Source organism: Heteronotia binoei, chromosome 2 (genome assembly GCF_032191835.1).
Source record: "Heteronotia binoei isolate CCM8104 ecotype False Entrance Well chromosome 2, APGP_CSIRO_Hbin_v1, whole genome shotgun sequence".
NCBI classification, from domain to species: Eukaryota; Metazoa; Chordata; class Lepidosauria; order Squamata; family Gekkonidae; genus Heteronotia; species Heteronotia binoei.
Genome location: NC_083224.1, coordinates 191,497,122 through 191,515,016, shown reverse-complemented (window position 1 = coordinate 191,515,016; position 17,895 = coordinate 191,497,122). Strand labels below are relative to the sequence as shown.

The 17,895-nt window shown below is 56.1% G+C and overlaps 2 protein-coding genes across 2 annotated transcripts in view; one reads left to right on the top strand and one right to left on the bottom strand.

The window, feature by feature from the left end:
- ARHGEF18 (Rho/Rac guanine nucleotide exchange factor 18) overlaps positions 1 to 7,236 on the top strand; it is a 34,653-nt gene extending 27,417 nt beyond the window's left edge. Inside the window, exons 13-20 of the mRNA XM_060232746.1 lie at positions 28 to 165; positions 1,135 to 1,259; positions 2,998 to 3,054; positions 3,330 to 3,377; positions 5,221 to 5,694; positions 6,256 to 6,592; positions 6,882 to 7,007; positions 7,100 to 7,236. Coding sequence (XP_060088729.1) covers positions 28 to 165; positions 1,135 to 1,259; positions 2,998 to 3,054; positions 3,330 to 3,377; positions 5,221 to 5,694; positions 6,256 to 6,592; positions 6,882 to 7,007; positions 7,100 to 7,236 — 1,442 coding nt within the window. The remainder of the gene's footprint in view (positions 1 to 27; positions 166 to 1,134; positions 1,260 to 2,997; positions 3,055 to 3,329; positions 3,378 to 5,220; positions 5,695 to 6,255; positions 6,593 to 6,881; positions 7,008 to 7,099) is intronic.
- A 3,253-nt stretch (positions 7,237 to 10,489) lies between these two features.
- Positions 10,490 to 15,514, bottom strand: PEX11G (peroxisomal biogenesis factor 11 gamma). The gene is made up of 5 exons (XM_060233420.1): positions 15,408 to 15,514; positions 13,453 to 13,641; positions 11,853 to 12,031; positions 11,444 to 11,494; positions 10,490 to 11,068 (listed from the first exon to the last, which is right to left on the bottom strand). The coding sequence occupies exons 1-5, from the start codon at positions 15,483 to 15,485 to the stop codon at positions 10,843 to 10,845; spliced, it is 723 nt and encodes a 240-aa protein (XP_060089403.1). The 5' UTR covers positions 15,486 to 15,514; the 3' UTR covers positions 10,490 to 10,842.
- Between the last annotated feature and the right edge of the window lie 2,381 nt (positions 15,515 to 17,895).

The window sequence follows — 17,895 nt, the reverse complement described above, 5'->3', positions numbered from 1 at the left end:
TGAAGCAGGCCTGCCTGTGTCTTCTAGCGGAGAGCATCCAGAGCTGGATCTTCACGCAGCTGGGGAGCGCGGCATCTCATCCCGAGGACAGCTGTGCATCAGGCGCCCTGCGGCGAGCGGAGACTTTTGGGGGCTACGACAGTGCTGCAGCTGGGCTGGCCAAAAGTGAGAGCGGTTCCAAGGACCACAGAGCACAGCAGGCCTTTGTCATTTGTGGGAATGAAGCCTTTTCCAATGTGGCTCCCATGTCCCATCTCCTGAGCTGCTTGGGAGGGCCACTCGGGTGGGGAGTGGGGCTCTCTCTGCCCGGGGGAGCCCACCAGCCTGCTGCGTCCCAGCAGGCTCATGTTTGGCTCTTGTGATCGTGGGGGGGGGGGGGGGTGCGGCATAGGTGGTCTTGTTACCCAAGCAGGAGCATCTCTTGGGCTTCCAGAGACCGGCCTCCCCTCCTGGCTGACTTTTTCCTCCTCCACAATGGTCTGTTAAACCCTGGCCAGGCAAGTCAGCAGCATGCTGAACCGTGGCTTCTTCTTGTAGCCAGTTTGGTGTATTGGTTAAGTGCATGGACTCTTATCTGGGAGAACCGGGTTTGATTCCCCACTCTTCCACTTGCACCTGCTGGAATGGCCTTGGGTCAGCCATGGCTCTTATAGGAGTTGTCCCTGAAAGGGCAGCTGCTGTGAGAGCTCCCTCAGCCCCACCCGCCTCACAGGGTGTCTGTTGTGGGGAGGAAGGGAAAGGAGGTTGTAGGCCGCTCTGAGACTCTGCCCTTGAAAGGGCAGCTTCTGGGAGAGCCCTCTCAGCCCCACCCGCCTCACAGGGTGTCTGTTGTGGGGGAGGAAGGGAAAGGAGGTTGTAGGCCGCTCTGAGACTCTGCCCTTGAAAGGGCAGCTTCTGGGAGAGCCCTCTCAGCCCCACCTACCTCACAGGGTGTCTGTTGTGGGGGAGGAAGGGAAAGGAGATTGTAGGCTGCTCTGAGACTGATTCAGAGAGAAGGGTGGGGTATAAATCTGCAGTTGTTGTCGTCTTCTTCCTACCCCCAGCTGTCAATTGAGCAGTCTGCGGGGGGGGGGGGGAGGACTTCCTCTCTGTGTCGATGAGTCATTTTGCCCCCCCCCTCCACCCTGTCCCTAGGTGGCAGTTTCCAGAAGAAGGTGTGCGGAGGAGACCAGTGGGTGCGTGAGCGCCGAGGCCTTGTGACGAACCCAGACGTGCCGCTCCAGGAGCTGCCTTTGGCCGTCGGTGAAGGGGCATCCTTGGTCAGTGTGTATGTGTGTGTGTGGGGGGGGGGGCGGGTTTCTGTTTGCTGTGCTCTGGGCCCAACTCTTGATGGGGCTCTCCTCTTAGATTGGAATTCAAACACCCAGGCTGTAATGCATCCCTTGGCATCCCTACTGAAACTCTGGTTGGGGCAGAGCAGTGCGGCTTGACTGGTCGCAGGACTGCGTGTCCTGCCCACACTCCACCGGGAGGATCCTGCTGCTTTGGCTTTGCTTGAGTTCTGTTTTTAGATTCCTGGTCCTGTGGCCCACCCCCTGGCTTGGCTCTCTGCCATCCCCCTGGCTTGGCTCTCTGCCATCCCCCTGGAGTCCCCGCAAGAGAGGCGGACTCTATCACAAATAGATGAAATGGAGCCCACCTGCAGGTGTCTGGCTTTGCGGCTCAGCGGGGAGTGAACGCCTGTGGGTGACTGAAGCCGCAGTGGGGGAACCCTTGTCCATCTGGCCCAGGCCTTCTCCCTTCCAGCCCCTGCTTCTTGCCACGAGGACGATGTTGATTCTGGGGCCGGGAGCTCTGGGGCCTTCTGCATGCCCAGCGGGAGCCCTGCCAGTTTGGTGTAGTGGTTAAGTGTGCAGACACTTATCTGGGAGAACCGGGTTTGATTCCCCGCTCTTCCACTTGCACCTGCTGGCATGGCCTTGGGTCAGCCATAGCTCTGGCAGAGGTTGTCCTTGAAAGGGCAGCTTCTGGGAGAGCTCTCTCAGCCCCACCCGCCTCACAGGGTGTCTGTTGTGGGGGAGGAAGGGAAAGGAGATTGTAGGCCGCTCTTATACTCTGTCCTTGAAAGGGCACCTTCTGGGAGAGCTCTCTCAGCCCCACCCGCCTCACAGGGTGTCTGTTGCGGGGGAGGAAGGGAAAGGAGATTGTAGGCTGCTCTGAGACTCTGTCCTTGAAAGGGTGGCTTCCGGGAGAGCTCTCTCAGCTTCACGCATCTCACAGGTTGTCTCTTGTGGGGGGAGAAGATATAGGAGATTGTAAGCCGCTCTGAGTCTCTGATTCAGAGAGAAGGGCGGGATATAAATCTGCAGTCGTCGTCTTCTTCTTCTTCTTCTTCTTCTTCTTCTTCTTCTTCTTCTTCTTCTTCTTCTTCTTCTTCTTCTTCTTCTTCTTCTTCTTCTTCTTCTTCTTCTTCTTCTTCTTCTTCTTCTTCTTCTTCTTCTTCTTCTTCTTCTTCTTCTTCTTCTTCTTCTTCTTCTTCTTCTTCTTCTTCTTCTTCTTCTTCTTCTTCTTCTTCTTCTTCTTCTTCTTCTTCTTCTTCTTCTTCTTCTTCTTCTTCTTCTTCTTCTTCTTCTTCTTCTTCTTCTTCTTCTTCTTCTTCTTCTTCTTCTTCTTCTTCTTCTGCCATTCCCAGGGGAGCCATCCGGAGAGGGGCTGGCAGGGGCACCCGCGGGGGCAACATCCTCAGGCAGCACGGCCCACATTCTCTAGCAGGCCTTGGCAGCTGTATGGCCCAGCCATCTGATGTGCTTTGAGATTCTGCGCCCAGCGGGCCCCTGCCCTCAGCTCATTCGTTTGGGGGGGGGGGGGGGGGTTGGCAGAGCGCAGCCCGGGACGGGGGCGGGGGGGGGGCTTGGGTAGCGAACGGAGGGATCTCCCTCTGGGAGGCTGACTGGGCGTAGTTCAAGGGAGAGCACAGGAGCTCCTGCACGGAGTGTGGTGTAAATAGGCAGGGCCCCCACTGAAGTCCTCGCTCTCTCCCGTTTCCCTTCTCTGCAGGGCGATCTCTCCAGGCTGGAGGGCAGCAGCCATCCTCACCCTACCGCGGAGTCCGAGGTACGCGCCCCAAGAGCCCGGGGAGGGCAGCCCGGAAAGGGGACGGGGCTCACCCACTGCTGGCACTGCTCAGGGCGAGGGGTGTCAGCTGACCCTCTTGCGGCAGGAACGGAAGCAAGCAGCTCTTGGCCAGCTGTAGGTCTTGAGAAGCAGGTGGCGGTGGCAGCAGCGGGGGAGGGGGGGTCCCCTTTGACTGCTGTCCCGGCCTGAGAAGCGGTTCTCTCCTCTGTGGCTGACCTCCCACCTCTCCCTGCCTCTTCCTTTCTCCCCAGCAGCTGGTCCAGAGGATACAGGCCCTCTTGAGGTTGCTTCTTAGCCTGCAGGTGAGCTCCCACACCCCCTCCCCCCCCCCCGGCTTCCAAGGTTTTTATGGCATTGCAGCTTTGGGGGAAAGAACTGCGGTGGGGGGGGAGGGAAGCATCTAGGCCAGGGGTGGCCAAACTGCGGCTTGGGAGCCACGTGTGGCTCTTCCACACACATTGTATGATCTTGAAGCCCCCACTGCCCCATCAGCAGACTCAGAGAAAGCATTTGTCTCTTTAAATCAGTTCTGCGAGAGCCAGTTTGGTGTAGTGGTGAAGTGTGCGGACTCTTATCTGGCAGAACTGGGTTTGATTCCCCACTCCTCCACTTGCAGCTGCTGGAATGGCCTTGGGACAGCCAGAGCTCTCTTAACTGGGAGAACCGGGTTTGATTCCCCACTCCTCCACTTGCACTTGCTGGAATGGCCTTGAGTCAGCCATAGCTCTTGCAGGAGTTGTCCTTGAAAGGGCAGCTGCTGTGAGAACCGTCTCAGCCCCACCCACCTCACAGGGGGTCTTTCGTTGGGGAGGAAGGGAAAGGAGATTGTGAGGCGCTCTGAGATTCTTTGGAGTGGAGGGCGGGATATAAATCCAATATCTTCATCTTCTCCAAGCCAAGCCAGCCAGCAGCTTGGAGAATGCATTAAAGTTGTTTTCTTTCCCCTCGCTCCCTTCCTTCCACTTACCTACATCTGACATTCATGTCTTGAGGCTCTCAAACATCTGATGTTTATTTTATGTGGCTTTTACATTAAGCAAGTTTGGCCACCCCTGAGCTAGACAGATAAATGTGGCAACTGTGAACTGTTGGTTGTCAGACCCAGAGCCGAGGAAAAGACAAGTAGAGTTCAAGATCTCTATTTCAGCTTCATGGGCATACACACGCGTTGTCAGAACTGACAAGCCCGCCAGTTCTCCCAACTTACAAACCTTTGCCCTGACTGTTACAAACCCTTCTCTCTGAATCACCTTTGCCCTGACTGTTACAATTTAAGCCAAAGCGCCCAAAGCTAAAGCGGGGGTTTTGTGCGGGGTTTCTGTTAACCTCTCATCACCATTATCATTATCAGTTCTCGGGTCGCATCTCCTCCTGTTTGCGGCCTTGGTTACATAGCAACTAGCCAGCTCCCAGACATGCCGTCCTCCCTTCAGATAAGCAACAAGCAGCAACTACATCGAAGCAGCATAGCTAGCACAAGCACAGTATTGTATAGTTCAGGGGTCCTCAAACTACGGCCCGCGGGCCAGATGCGGCCCGCCGAGGATGTTTATGCGGCCCGCTGGGTTATGGCAAAATCAGACCGGAAGTGATGTTTGACCTAAACTCGCGTTAGCAACGCACACTTCCGGCACTGGGCTGAGGCGGCAGAGACAGAGTGTGAGGTGATACTGAGGTGCGTTCCCAGGCCGGGGTGTGTGGTGTGGGGAAGGGAGAGAGATGCAGAAGACGGAGAATTGACGGCCCGCGGCCTTGTACAGTAACGGCAGTCCGGCCCTCCAACAGTCTGAGGGACAATGAACTGGCCCCCTATTTAAAAAGTTTGAGGACCCTTGGTATAGTTGGATACATACAGCAAGAGGAGCAAGATGGAGGGACTCTTGACATTGGTTAGTAAGTGCTGAGCCCAGAAAAGAAAAGAAAAGGGACCCTCTGCAGCCTTTCGGGCAAGAAACTTGCGTTCCACCATGTTCATGCACTGGATTCCTGGCTCTCTAGGTATACAGGTGTGGACAGAATTCCTCTGCTAATTGAGGGGGGGGAGGGTGCAGGTGAGCTTCGGAGAGTGACCAGTGCTGGCAGAATCTCCCCATGGAGAGTTTCCTCAGCTGAGGCCTCTCTCCTCCTCCCCCCCCTCCCCCGCAGGCAGTGATGGCGCAGCAGGACAGCTACGTGGAGATGCAGCAGAGCACCCTCCTGGACCGTGAGAAGCAGCTGCGCCTGCAGTCGACGCGGGGGAGCCTGCTGCTGGAGCAGGAGAGGCAGCGCAACTTCGAGAAGCAGCGGGAGGAGCTGGCCGGCGTGCAGAAGCTGCAGAGCCAGCTGAAGGCGGAGCAGCAGCGCTGGGAGCGGGAGCGGGACCGCCAGCGGCGGGAGCTGGAGATGGCCGAGGCCCAGCGGCAGGAGCGCGAGGAGGCCCTGAGGCAGCTGCAGGCCCGCCTGGCCCAGGAGAGGGAAGAGCTGGAGCGGCAGCGGGAGGCCTACCAGCACGACCTAGCCAGGCTGCGGGAGGCCCAGCGGGCCGTGGAGAAGGAGCGCGAGCGCCTGGAGCAGCTGCGCAAGCTGAAGAAGCAGCCCCCGGGGCTGGGGCCAGGACGCTTGTCGCCTGAAATGAACCCGGTGAGTGTGCCTCGCGGCAGGCTCCGGTGGGGGGACCTGGCTGAGGTTATGCCTCACACTCTGGACACACTGGCTCGCCCTGGGAGGGGCAGCCCCGCTGGCAGAGGCGTGGTCAGGCTGCCCCAGCAGCTCACCAGAAGTGGGCAGCAGGAAGTGACCAGGGAAGTGCTTGGAATCTCAGCTCCTCTCAGTGGGAGGGAGGCTTTCCTGTAGGTCACAAGACAGCAGGTTCAGTGAGGCTGGCCTGGTGGGGTGTTTTCCCCAGGCAGCTCCACCTGGGTTCTGACTGGAGGGGAGCCTCCAGGGGCTAAGAATCCTCATCACGGGTCAACCCAGAGGTCTTCCACAGGCAGCACAGGAGCTCTGTTTGGTGTAGTGGTTAACTGGGTGGACTCGTATCTGGAGAACCGGGTTTGATTTCCCACTCCTCCACTTGCACCTGCTGGAATGACCTTGGGTCAGCCATAGCTCTGGCAGAGGTTGTCCTTGAAAGGGCAGCTCTGAGCCTCTGTCCTTGAAAGGGCAGCTTGAAAGGGCTCTGACTGTTGGCTTTCTTCTTAGGGTCACGCCCTGACGCATTCGGTCAGCTTCAACGGGGAAGGGCTGGAAAGAAGTGCGGCCCCCTTGAAGTCCTGCGGGCGCGCCAGCCTCTCTGGGGCAGACAGCCTGGAGCGGACGGAGCTGGCCCGGCGGGACAGTGCCGCGGGGGGGGAGGGGCGCCCCGTGCTGCCCGCCCTCAAGAACGAGGTGCCCCTCCACCTCCTGAGCGCCACCAACCAGATCCAGAAGCAGGCCGCTGTGCAGCAGCAGATCCCCACCAAGCTGGCGGCCTTTACCAAGGGCAGCAAAGAGAAAGGAGGCAAGCCGGCCAAGGCCTCCCAGCGGACGGACAGCTCCGGTGAGTCTTGGCACCCGGGGGTGGCAGCAACTAGGGCTGGGTAGTTTGGAGCCTTGGGGATGGGCACAGCCCGTTCCCTTTTGTCCTGAGCAAGGGAGGGATTTCTCTTCAGGGGAGGGGGGAGCCTTTGATTGGCTGCTTCTGGGTCATTTCCTAGCTGGCTTCCTGGCACCCAACTCCTGTCCCTGGCTCAGCCGCTGGGAAGGGCTCCTCCCCTTGTGGCAGCAGGGCTTTGGGGGGGCCGGCGGGCTGGCTGGCTCCGCTACGAGGGTTTCCTTTCCATGTTCAGCATCCGTCGACCTGAGGCAGCTGCTCACTCCCCGGCTGGCTGGGAAGGAGGAGTCCGGGTCTCGCAGCAGACAGTCCGCAAGCCCTGTCTTTCTGCACAGCCACAACGCCGCTGCCTTCCTGCCAGGTAAGCTGGGTCCGGGAGACTGAAGCAGGGCAGCCGACCGAGCCCCGCCGCTTGCTGTGTCCTCTCTCAAACCTCTCGTTCCCTCCCAGCAGAGCCGCCTGGCCCCGCAGAGAATCCCCCGGAAACGCTGCTGCCCCCTGCCGGCCTTGCGAAGCCCCACGGCACGCACGCCCTCCCGCCTGCCCAGGATGAGGCGGCTACCAAGGTGGAGGACATTATCTTCTTCTAGCTGGCACCCAGGAGGCCGCTTGGCCCAGCGTGGACTGGTAGCTCAGGGCCCACAGGGACCGCCCTCCGGTGGGTTTCCCACACAGGTGCTTTCTTGTCCCTTCTGGGCAGGTGGAGCCTTAGCCATGGCCTGTGCCTCTCTTGCCTTCCTCCTGAACTCCCCGCTGCCCCTGAGCAGAGAGAGGCCAAGGCCAGGAACTCCCCCCGCGCCCCCCTGTTCCACCTCCCACTTTGTGCTTCTGGGACGGCGGCTTCTGCCAAAGACTCTGGCTGCAACTGGTGGGGCAGAAGTCCCCTTGAAGGTCTGGGAGAAGAAGCACAGCTCAGATTGGCTGCAGCTGAAAGATCTGTGTCCCTGCGCTGCAAAACGAAGGGAGCGAAGAGTCTTGACACTTCCCCACCGGGTCTCTTCCCCCGCGGCTTGGTCGCTCTGCCGCGTTCTGCTGCGGTTTGCCCTTTTCTGCTGCTCCGTGGCCGTAATGCCCAGGGCCTGGTGCACCCAGAGGCCTGGTCTGTACACTGAGAGCCCATCCGCGGGATTGTCCAGCAAGGGCGCTTGGGGGAAAAAAAGACGCCATTCTCGTTTGGAGGAATACCTTGAAGTGCAAAGAAACCAGGCCCCAAGATCCTAGCTTCCCTTTCACGCTTGTGGGCCTCAAGTTTGGATCTTGGGGAGGGGGGGGGGAGCACAGTAGGGCAGCCGCTCCCCTCCCGCCCCCTTCAGAGCAGATGTGATGCTGGCCATTGGTTGCCTTTTGCAACAACTGGGCAGAACCTCGCCTTTGCCTTCACCGTTGCCGTGTCTGATTTGGTCCAAGAGGGATGGGTCCGGCCCAGTGATTGCAGGACCCGAGTCTGCCGTTCCGACGGGCAGGGGACGTCGCGGAGGTGGCGCTCTTTATAAAACGGTCTCTCTGCAGCAGGGCAAAAGAGAAACACGGGGCCTTCCCGTCTGGGAAGAACGGTGGTGTAAAAACGGGCATAGTGGTGCAGAGACGGCTTGCAGAGCCCCAGAAGCTGGTGAGATGCAGGAAGGGGGGCATGGAGTGTGAATTGGGGGGAGGGACTCCCTTTTCCTGGGCCTGCCACACACCCCATCCCCGCCCGCCCCCCGTCTGCTTGCTGAGGCCGCTTCCACCCCAAATACCACGTGTGCCATACTAGTCAGTGTTTGTAATCTGTGTATGCGCAGTTTTGGTACTGAGAAGAATCGGAGCACTTTAGAAGACGGCTGGCATCTTTCGGAGTCCTTTTCTGTTTCCTTCCTGTGGCGTGAGAGAGTTCCCACGGGCCTGGGACGGTGGCCGCTGGGGGCCGGATGCTGTTCGTGTCTTAAAAACCACACAAACTCGCGCACGCACACACCCTCTGCCCCATCCCTGCCCTGCTTGAACAGAGCTGCTGTGATACCACATGGAGGGAGGGCTTTGCCTTGCGGTGGTCTCTGCAAGCTCGTGATGCACCAGCCATTCCCTGCCTGTAATTCTGCAGCAAACTTGCTCTCTCTCTCTCTCTCTCTCTCACTCTCATCATCCTTTTATTTGTATTGGTGAAGTCGCTGCTTCATAATGTTTGTTAAACTGTGCACTATTTTAATGATCCAAAAGGTGATCGCGGCACACTGATTTTTTTTAACAAGCCGTGATTGCAGTTGTTTTGTCTCTGCGGAATGACTGGGGAACCTCAAATACATCTGAGAAAAAGGAACCCCCCTCGGTGTCTTGACCTTCTCTGTTGCTGACCCCAGACTTTTATCTGTTTGATCTGCTGTGAGGTTTATGGTTGTAGGGGAGGGACGGTGGCTCAGTGGTAGAGCATCTGCTTGGTAAGCAGAAGGTCCCAGGTTCAATCCCTGGCATCTCCAAAAAAGGGTCCAGGCAAATAGGTGTGAAAAACCTCAGCTTGAGACCCTGGAGAGCCGCTGCCAGTCTGAGAAGACAATACTGACTTCGATGGACCGAGGGTCTGATTCAGTATAAGGCAGCTTCATATGTTCATATGTACAGGTGCATTTAAAGGGGGAGGGACAGTGGCTCAGTGGTAGAGCATCTGCTTGGTAAGCAGAAGGTCCCAGGTTCAATCCCCGGCATCTCCAACTGAAAAGGGTCCAGGCAAGTATGTGTGAAAAACCTCAGCTTGAGACCCCCGGAGAGCCGCTGCCAGTCTGAGTAGACAATACTGACTTTGATGGATCAAGGGTCTGATTCAGTATAAGGCAGCTTCATGTGTTCATGTGTTCAAACCACAAGATGAAAATGAAATCGCAGTTCTTTCCACCCACCCCACCACCGCGCAACAAAAAGCTGGAGTATTTTTAATTTCTCAAAGGTTAAAACACTATAAATAAGCTTTGAAATTTGCATTCATCAGTGCAGCAGTGTAAAGGGGGCTGCCCTTGACAACTCTACTAGAAGCATCGATTTGGAGGAAACAGGCTGTTTGGTCCCAAGTCTTGCTATTCTTCCCTAACAAGCCAGAGATTGAGGATAGCTTGGCTAGGGATATTTTTGGCCATCTTCTGGGCATGGAGCAAGGGTTACTGGGGGGGGGGGACCCGGGGAGGTATTTGTGAACTTCCTGCATTGTGAGGTCCCTTCCAGCTCTATGACAGAAACTGCCAGCCCACTGGGGCATTTTCTGGATCCACTGTTAATTCTGGCAGGAATTTTTATTTATTTAATCCATTTATACTCTCCTTTCCCCCCCACCCAAAGCAGCTGACATCTTTTTCCATTTGCTTCACAACAGCCCTGTGATGTAGGTTAGGGTGAGAGAGTGTGTGTGATTTGCACGAGTAAGCCAGCACTCTGGATCCGCATAACTCTGCTGCTGCCACCCTGGGAGGGCCTGTGGCTCCGTGGCAGAGCATCTGCTTGGGATGCAGAAAGTCCTGGGTTCAGTTCCCAGAATCTCCAGTTTTAAAAGGGACTAGTAGGAGGTGATGTTAAAGACCTTTCTCCACCTGAGACCCTGGAGAGCTGCTGCCGGTCAAGAGTAGATAGTACAAACACTGATGGGCCAAGGTGGCATCTGATTCAGTAGAAGGCAGTTTCATTTGTGTGCAGATGCGAAGGCTTTGGGCAGGAGAGCCAGACTCTGTCTACTGGGGGAAGAAGAGGCAGGGAGAAAGGTCACCAGCAGTCTTCTCTGGGTTTGTGGCCACCCCACCTCCACCACCACCTGCTGGGGAGGGAGGAAAGGTCTGGGCACCAAGAGCCAGGAGGGCCGCAGGGAAGAAAACGCAACCCCTGTGCTGGTTTGTCAGTCTTGCTCTTTATTCTTATTGGCTCTGATCTGTCACCCAGTGAGCAGCCGTCCCCTCCCCGTCACAGGGGGTGGGCAGCCTCTGTATTGTACAAGGAGGAGGTTGTGTTCCCCTGCCCCCCCCCCCCGGCCAGTCACTTGAACTGCACAGTTGTCCCCAGCTGGGACTCTTTGTGAGAAGGGGGGGGATGACCCCCACCTCCCCTGGATGTGGCTTCAGTCCTTGCCATCTTGAGTGCTGTCTAGAGCTCACCAGTTGCGTCCCTCTGAGCACTCTGTCATTCGCCTGGAAGAATCCCGCAATTGTGGCATTGCAGCCAGCCGGCATGCCCGAATCGGCTTCTCACGCCATCCCAGCGCCGCCCTTCGCGTAGGTTTGGTAGAGCCCGGCCAGAGAAGAGACGGTCCCCAGGAGGCCGACCAGCCAAGGGGGGAACTTCCCAGCCCAGAGCAGCCCCGGGGGCAGCCAGTGGATAGCATTGGCCAGATCGGACGCGTTGCTGAGGATCGTCAGGGCTTCTGCTGTGGCTTGGGCCTTCAGCTCCTTGGCCCTTGCCGCCACTCTGTTGCTGTTGGAAGAAGGGAGTTGGAGTTCCCATCAAGTCACTTGTTAGCCGTGGCCTGACCTAGAGGGGAAGAGTCTCTCTGGCCCCATCCGTGGTGGTGCTGGAGGGTTCAGGTTTTGCAGCTTTCCTTCTTCCCACAGGTCCCTGAGCCCGAATGCCCCTCTTCTTGGGTCCTCCGAAGAGGCAGGGGGAGACATGACGGGTGGTCCCTGCCTCATCTGGGAGGAGAGCGAGCCGCCAGCCAAAGAGCACAAGCTCTCCAGTGTGGGAAGAAGGACGTGTCTTTCAGCCCTTGCGGGAAGGAGTCTCTCGCTCCTCAGGCTGTGTGAACGTGTCTGTCCAGCAGCAGGGGGGGGGAGCACGGGGAAGGGGTCCTACCTGTCCTGCCCTTGCAGTTTTCTTCTGAGCTGGGCCAGGATTCGCAGAGAGCTGGAGGGAAGGTGGGAAAGAGGAAATACTTCAGCAGCGTAAAGCATTCCTGGAGCACACTTTCTGGTGTGCTGCTGGCCCCTTCTCCCCATCCCCCCCCCCCCCGGGTACTTTTTTCAAGCTCTATGCTGAGACCAAGACAATCACTGAAGCGGCAGGTAGAGCTGGAGAAGTCTGGCAAAAGAGAAACAGCCGGCCTGCCTTCACAAGCCTCTCGCAGCAGAGGAGGCTGCTCAGGCGGGGGGGGGGGAGAGGAAGCAACACACCTGGGGGGGGGGGGGATGGAGCTGCAGGCTTCTGGCTGGGCTCTGTGCCAATCCCTCACACACACCACCACCACCACCAGCAGCTTTCTTACCGAGCGATCCCCAGGAGCAGAGATGCCCCCCAGAGAGCCGTGCTCAGCGCCCACCACTTCTGCGAGTCGGCCCGGAGGATCTCTGCGTCTGCAGCCCAGGCCACGTGTTCGCAGGGGTAGTAGAGCTGGTCGGCCAGGTTGTTGAGGACGGAGAGCCAGCGCACGGCGAAGTCCTCCTCCTGCAGCGGGCGAGGAAGGCAAAAGCTGAGGCCAGCCACTCTGCCTCTGGGTCAGGGCTTACTGCTGCAGCGTGTGAAGCGAGGGTTTCCGAGCATGTCTTGTCCCATTTGGCCCCCTGCACCTGTTACCTGTGCAAGCTCCAGTCATTTCTGACATCGTTGCTTTCACAGCGTTTTCACGGCAGGCTTTTTAGGGGGTGGTTTGCCATTGCCTTCCCCAGTCCTCTATGCTTCCCCCCCCCCCCACAGCAAGCTGGGGACTCATTTGACCCACCTCAGAAAGATGGAAGGCTGAGTCGGCCTCGAGCCAGCTACCCGAAAACCCAGCTTCCGCCGGGAATCGAACTCAGGTCGTGAGCAGAACTTAGGACTGCAGTACTGCAGCTTTAACACTCTGCGCCACGGGGCTCTTGGTAGTGAAAAAGTACTGGAAATGCTATATTTACGTCGCCCTGTTTTTCTTCCCCGTGGGCGCACAGCATCTTCCAGCATCATTCTCCCAGCTCCCCTTTATCCTCATCCTTGGAGATGCTAAGTGTGGCCCCCAGCCAGCTCCCGTGGCAGAGTGGAGATTTGAACCCGGGTCTCCCAGTCCTATTCTAACCAATACAAGTGCTGGCTGAGAGGTTCTGAGAACCGGGTCGTGGTGTGCCAGGCCTCTCCGGTCCAGGAATGAAGGGCTCCTGGACTCCGGCTCTTTTCTCCTGCTCTAGACAGACTAACGTGGCTACCACCCATGGTGCTCTGTCAGGAGAGCTGGCCTGCCACAAATTTTGTTAGACTTTACAGCGCCGCTGGGCTCTTTTCTCCCGAAACAGAACGGTTCATGCTTTCATAAAAGGAACACGGTTGCCGGTTATTGCACGCGTCGTCTTTTTCGCTGCATGTCTTCTAGTTCTCCTAACCCAGCCTTTGCATTCTTTACTGAAGGTTTTATCGGTTAAGCAAGTTTGTACTCTGCCTCGAGTCTCAGAAAGAAAGGGAAGGGAAGGTCCCCTGTGCAAGCGCCAGTCGTTTCCGACTCTGGGGTGACGTTGCTTTCACAACGTTCTCTCGACAAACTTTTGACGGGGTGGCTTGCCGTTGCCTTCCGCAGTCCTCTACGCCTTCCCCCCAGCAAGTTGGGGACTCCTTTGACCGACCTCGTAAGGATGGAAGGCTGAGTCGACCTGGAGCCGGCTACCTGGAAACCCAGCTTCCGCCGGGAATCGAACTCAGGTCGTGAGCAGAACTTAGGACTGCAGTACTGCAGCTTTAACACTCTGCGCCACGGGGCTCTTCATAAGAAAGGCAGAGGATGAAATAAAACATTAATGTGTGTGTGTGTGTGTGTGGAGCACTATATGCGTTGCCACCCAGCTCTTCAGGGCCCAGAGGGAAAGGATGCTGTGAATCCCCCCTCCCTCTCCCCTGTGGCTTACTTTGGCCCCCAGCCCGTATTGGCAGCTGTAAGCCAGCATGGCCAGGTCATCGAAGAGCCGCAGGACGGTCCGGCAGTGGCTCAGCTGCTCCGCGAGGGCCAGCAGGCTGCACCCGAGTGGTGCTTGGGTAGGGTCCTTTCTGGCCAGGGCCCCTCCTGTCAGCTGGCAGCCATAGCAGAGGGTGCGGATCTGGGAGGGGAAAGGAACAAGAAGGCGGCCCCCGCCACACAAGTCTGAACCCCCGCCGGCATCCAAGGCCTCAGGCCAGGCCACCAAGTTTCAAAAGGATTGGACCAATTCTATGAGCTGCAAAAGAAGGTGCCCCTATCCGTCACTATTTCCAGCGGGGAAAATAACGTGTGCAGTCCCTTCAGTTGTGTTTGCCATACCCTTGCTTCTGGCTCCACCCCAATGTCTCCAGATATTTCTTGAACTGGAGTTGGCAACCTTACGTGACCGGCCTGCTCCAGCAGGGCTCTACCTGCGTCATTACCGGCATGGGGCCTCTGTCCCTCTCAGGTGGGGCCAGGAGCACTCCTGGGATCAGAAGGGACCTCCTCCTCCAGAGGCCATGCTCTCCTCCGGCTTTGGAGGCATGAGGCCCCTCCCACCTCCACTCCACTGCCCCCAGGCTCCCGAAACGTCCCGGCTAGGAGGTGGCAACCCTGATAACTCAAGACAGAAAGGCACTCGAAACTGCTCTCCAACACCGCAAGAAGGGATTTTTGCAACGTTGAAGAGCCATTTCGGGTGCCTTTCTGTCCTTTCTCAGGGGTCACCCCCAAGGCTGCCACCTCCTGCTCGGGAAACACCTGGAGACTGGGCAGGGTTGGCAAGCCTGGGGCATCTCCAGTCCTCACCGGGAAGTTGGCGACGCTGCGCAGGGAGTGCCCCCTCAATGGGAGGGGCTGTGGGGCAAATGTCAGGTTGCCAAGTCCGGTGGAGGAAATATCTGGGGACTTTGGGGGTGGAGCCAAGAGCAAGATTGCAACGAGCAGGATTGAACGAACTCCAAAGTGAGTTCTGGCCACCACACTGAAAAGTCCAAGCAGGCAGCCATGTCGGTCTGAAGCAGTTGACCAAAGCAGGAGTCAAAGTGGCACCTTTAAGACCAACCAATTTTTATTTAGAACGTAAGCTTACGTTCTAAATAAAAATTGGTTGGCCTTAAAAGTGCCACTTGACTCCTGCTTTGTTCACATTTAAAGGGACCACACAGCTTTTCAATGCCTTCCCTCCATTGGAAATAATGAAGGCCGGGGGAACCTTCTTTGGGGGCTCATAGAATTGGACCCCCTGGTCCAATCCTTCCGATACTTGGAGGGTATTTTGTGGAGAGGTGTTGGATGCTATGCTGCAAATTTGGTGCCTTTACTTCAGAAAACAGCCTCCCCACATACCAGCGGATCAATTCTCCATTATACCCTCTAAGCTTACGTTCTAAATAAAAATTGGTTGGTTTTCAAGCTGCATCTTGACTCCCGCTTTGTTCACATTTAAAGGGACCGCACGCCTTTTAAATGCCTTCCCTCCATTGAAAATAATGAAGGATGGGGGCACCTTCTTTGGGGGCTCATAGAATTGGCCCTCCTGGTCCAATCCTTTCGAAACTTGGGAGGGTATTTCGTGGAGAGGTGTTGGATGCTATGCTGCAAATTTGGTGCCTCTACCTCAGAAAACAGCCTCCCCAGAAAACAAGGGGATCAATTCTCCATTATACCCTGTGGGATCCAATCTCCATAGGGATTAATGGAGTTCCTAGCAGACATTTCCCTCTCCCCCCCCACCGCTTTCTGATGACTTTGAAGCCGGGGGAGGGGCTCCAAAGCGGGGGATCCCCTGCCCCCACCTGGGGATTGGCAACCCTAGGCAGAAGAAGGTCCCCTCCACAAGGGCCCGGAGGAAGGACGGCCCCTCCACCCTCCCCAGGGGCTTCCCAGCAGCTCCCCCCTCACCACTCGGTCTCTGCCCCGGTAAGTCTCCAGCACCGAGACCAGCCTGCCGACCAGACCCCCCTGCGCTGCCGCCGCCATAGCAACACTTCCGGGTTCCTTCCTCCGGGCCAATCCCTACCTGCTACGACATGGCCATGGGCGTGACCCCCAGCAGGCGGAGAACTACGAATCCCAGCGTGCAGCGGCGGGCGGAAAGGGCTGGGTGCTGTGGGAGGGGCCTCAGCCGGGCGTCCCGTTGCAAGCAACTCTCTGACCTCCCCTGTTGCCCTCTCCAGATGCCAGCTCTTGGCTGGAAATCCCTGGAGACTTTGGAGGCGGGGCTTAGGGAGGGGAGAGGCCTCAGCAGAGGGTCTCCCCTCCAGGGGAGAGGTCTGAGCCAGAGCAGGAGGGGGGGGACATCTGGGCCTCCTTGAGCAAGAGAATAATAGAAGAAAGGTCAGGGTGCAGCTATACTATCAAAACATTTATATGTAATGGGGAAGCCCTTTTGGCCTCGGCTTCTGAGTAGACTCTACTTCTAAATAATCTAAGATGAAGAAGGTAAATGTGCACAAAAGGCACTTTAATATTCCAAAGCTTCTACCTTTTAAACAGACGGCAATTTAAAAAGCCCAAGAGTGCACGCAGGCACTCAGACATAACCTCTTTCCCAAAACAGTCTGCGCTCAAATGAATCCAAGCCCTCTGCAGGAAAATAAAGTGCACACAGGCACTTTGGGGTGGTTGAGAGTATGCTACTGACTCATAAACCAAAATCAGGAGCAAACAGTCTGTAATGAATTCTTTCATCCAGTTTGCACACAGGTACTTAAACAAATTATCCCACTTCACAGTCTTGCACGTTCAGTCCACTATGGTTTCAGTGAGGTGTTGGGATAAAGATTAAGTTCAACAGAAAGCCAGTCTGCGTTAGCCGGTGTCAAACATTTCGTTGCCTTTTTCAAGACTCATGGCTTTTAAGTGGAACCCCAAAATCCTGTCTCTTCCTCACAAGGCTCTAGCTTATTCTCTGTAAAGACGGTGGGGGTTCTCCTCTTTTCTATAGTTATCCTTGGGCAAGAGAGGCCGGCAAGCTTGACTCCATGTGTCTTGTGCACAACATAGCCTACTTGATTGCTCCATCTATTCAGAGTACAGAAATGAGCTAATTATCTCCCTTGCAGGCTTGTCCTCCGGGTCACCCTGTCAGGGCTATAAGCCAAAAACGTCACTCTGGCTGTAGCCAAAAATTCTTTTCAATTGCTGTGGCTCGTTGTACAGCTGCTCTGAACCAAGTGGTTGGTGGAACAGTAATTTTATCATCAGCGTGGTCAGTTTGTCTTGTGCAAAGGCATGGCTGGGGCCAGCGGCAAGCTCCACAATCCACGACTGGAGGGATGGAGTGTGTGAAAACCGAGAAAGGACTAAAGTAGCACCTTTAGCTACTTGACTCCTGCTTTGTTCCACTGCTTCAGACTAACACTGATCTTGTGACCATTTGGATATACTGCATATAAGCTGCAATTAAGGATTTAGTAACAGAAAGCCATTTATAGCGAAAATTGAACAGAGCACTTGAATTAAGATGTACTAAAAGAAGGACAAGTGGAGCGTGATTAATTGCGCTGGTCAGTGCAGTGAGATCATATGAACATATATATGAACATATCAAGCTGCCTTATACTGAATCAGATCCTCGGTCCATCAAAGTCAGTATTGTCTTCTCAGACTGGTTCTCCAGGGTCTCAAGCTGAGGATTTTCACACCTATTTGCCTGGACCCTTTTTTGGAGATGCCAGGGATTGAATCTGGGACCTTCTGCTTCCCAAGCAGATGCTCTACCACTGAGCCACCGTCCCTCCTGCATATGAAGCTGCCTTATACTGAATCAGACCTTTGGTCCATCAAAGTCAGTATTGTCTTCTCAGATTGGCAGCGGCTCTCCAGGGTCTCAAGCTGAGGCTTTTTCACACCTATTTGCCTGGACCCTTTTTTGGAGATGCCAGGGATTGAACCTGGGACCTTCTGCTTCCCAAGCAGATGCTCTACCACTGAGCCACCGTCCCTCCTCACCGTCCCTCTTGATCCGGTGGGGCAAGACAGAGGACACCAGTAAAGACACTACGCACTCAAAGAATCCACATCCCTTTGAGAAAGGACCGAAACGGACTGTGCAGACATTCAATACCATCGGGGCACAAATACTGAGAGAATTTTTGCAACCACTGCAGCCATACGCTCAAATAGCATCGTCGCTTCTTTTGGGAAAGTGTGTGTAACCATTGTCTAGTGTCTCTTACACTGGTGTTATCGAAAAGCTGTTGTGTAAAATATTGAGGGGTCTATAAAACTGTAAAGAGTTGCATACTATTTAATAGACAATAATTTTGCTAGCACTGTGAGTTTATTTGAGAAGTACAGCTTCAGACCAACATGGCTGCCTACTTGGATCTTTCGTTAAAGGACTGGTTGGCCAGTAGGGGGCAGCAGAAGGGCTCCAATGACTCAC

Bases quoted from the DNA above. Each gene is read 5' to 3' on its own strand.
- PEX11G (XM_060233420.1), bottom strand. From the start codon at position 15,485: ATGGCGGCGGCAGCGCAGGGGGGTCTGGTCGGCAGGCTGGTCTCGGTG. The intron at 13,642-15,407 runs GTGAGGGGGGAG...TTCCCCTCCCAG, and splicing joins ACCGGGGCAGAGACCGAGTG to ATCCGCACCCTCTGCTATGG. The intron at 11,069-11,443 runs GTAGGACCCCTT...TTCTTCCAACAG, and splicing joins AAACTGCAAGGGCAGGACAG to CAACAGAGTGGCGGCAAGGG.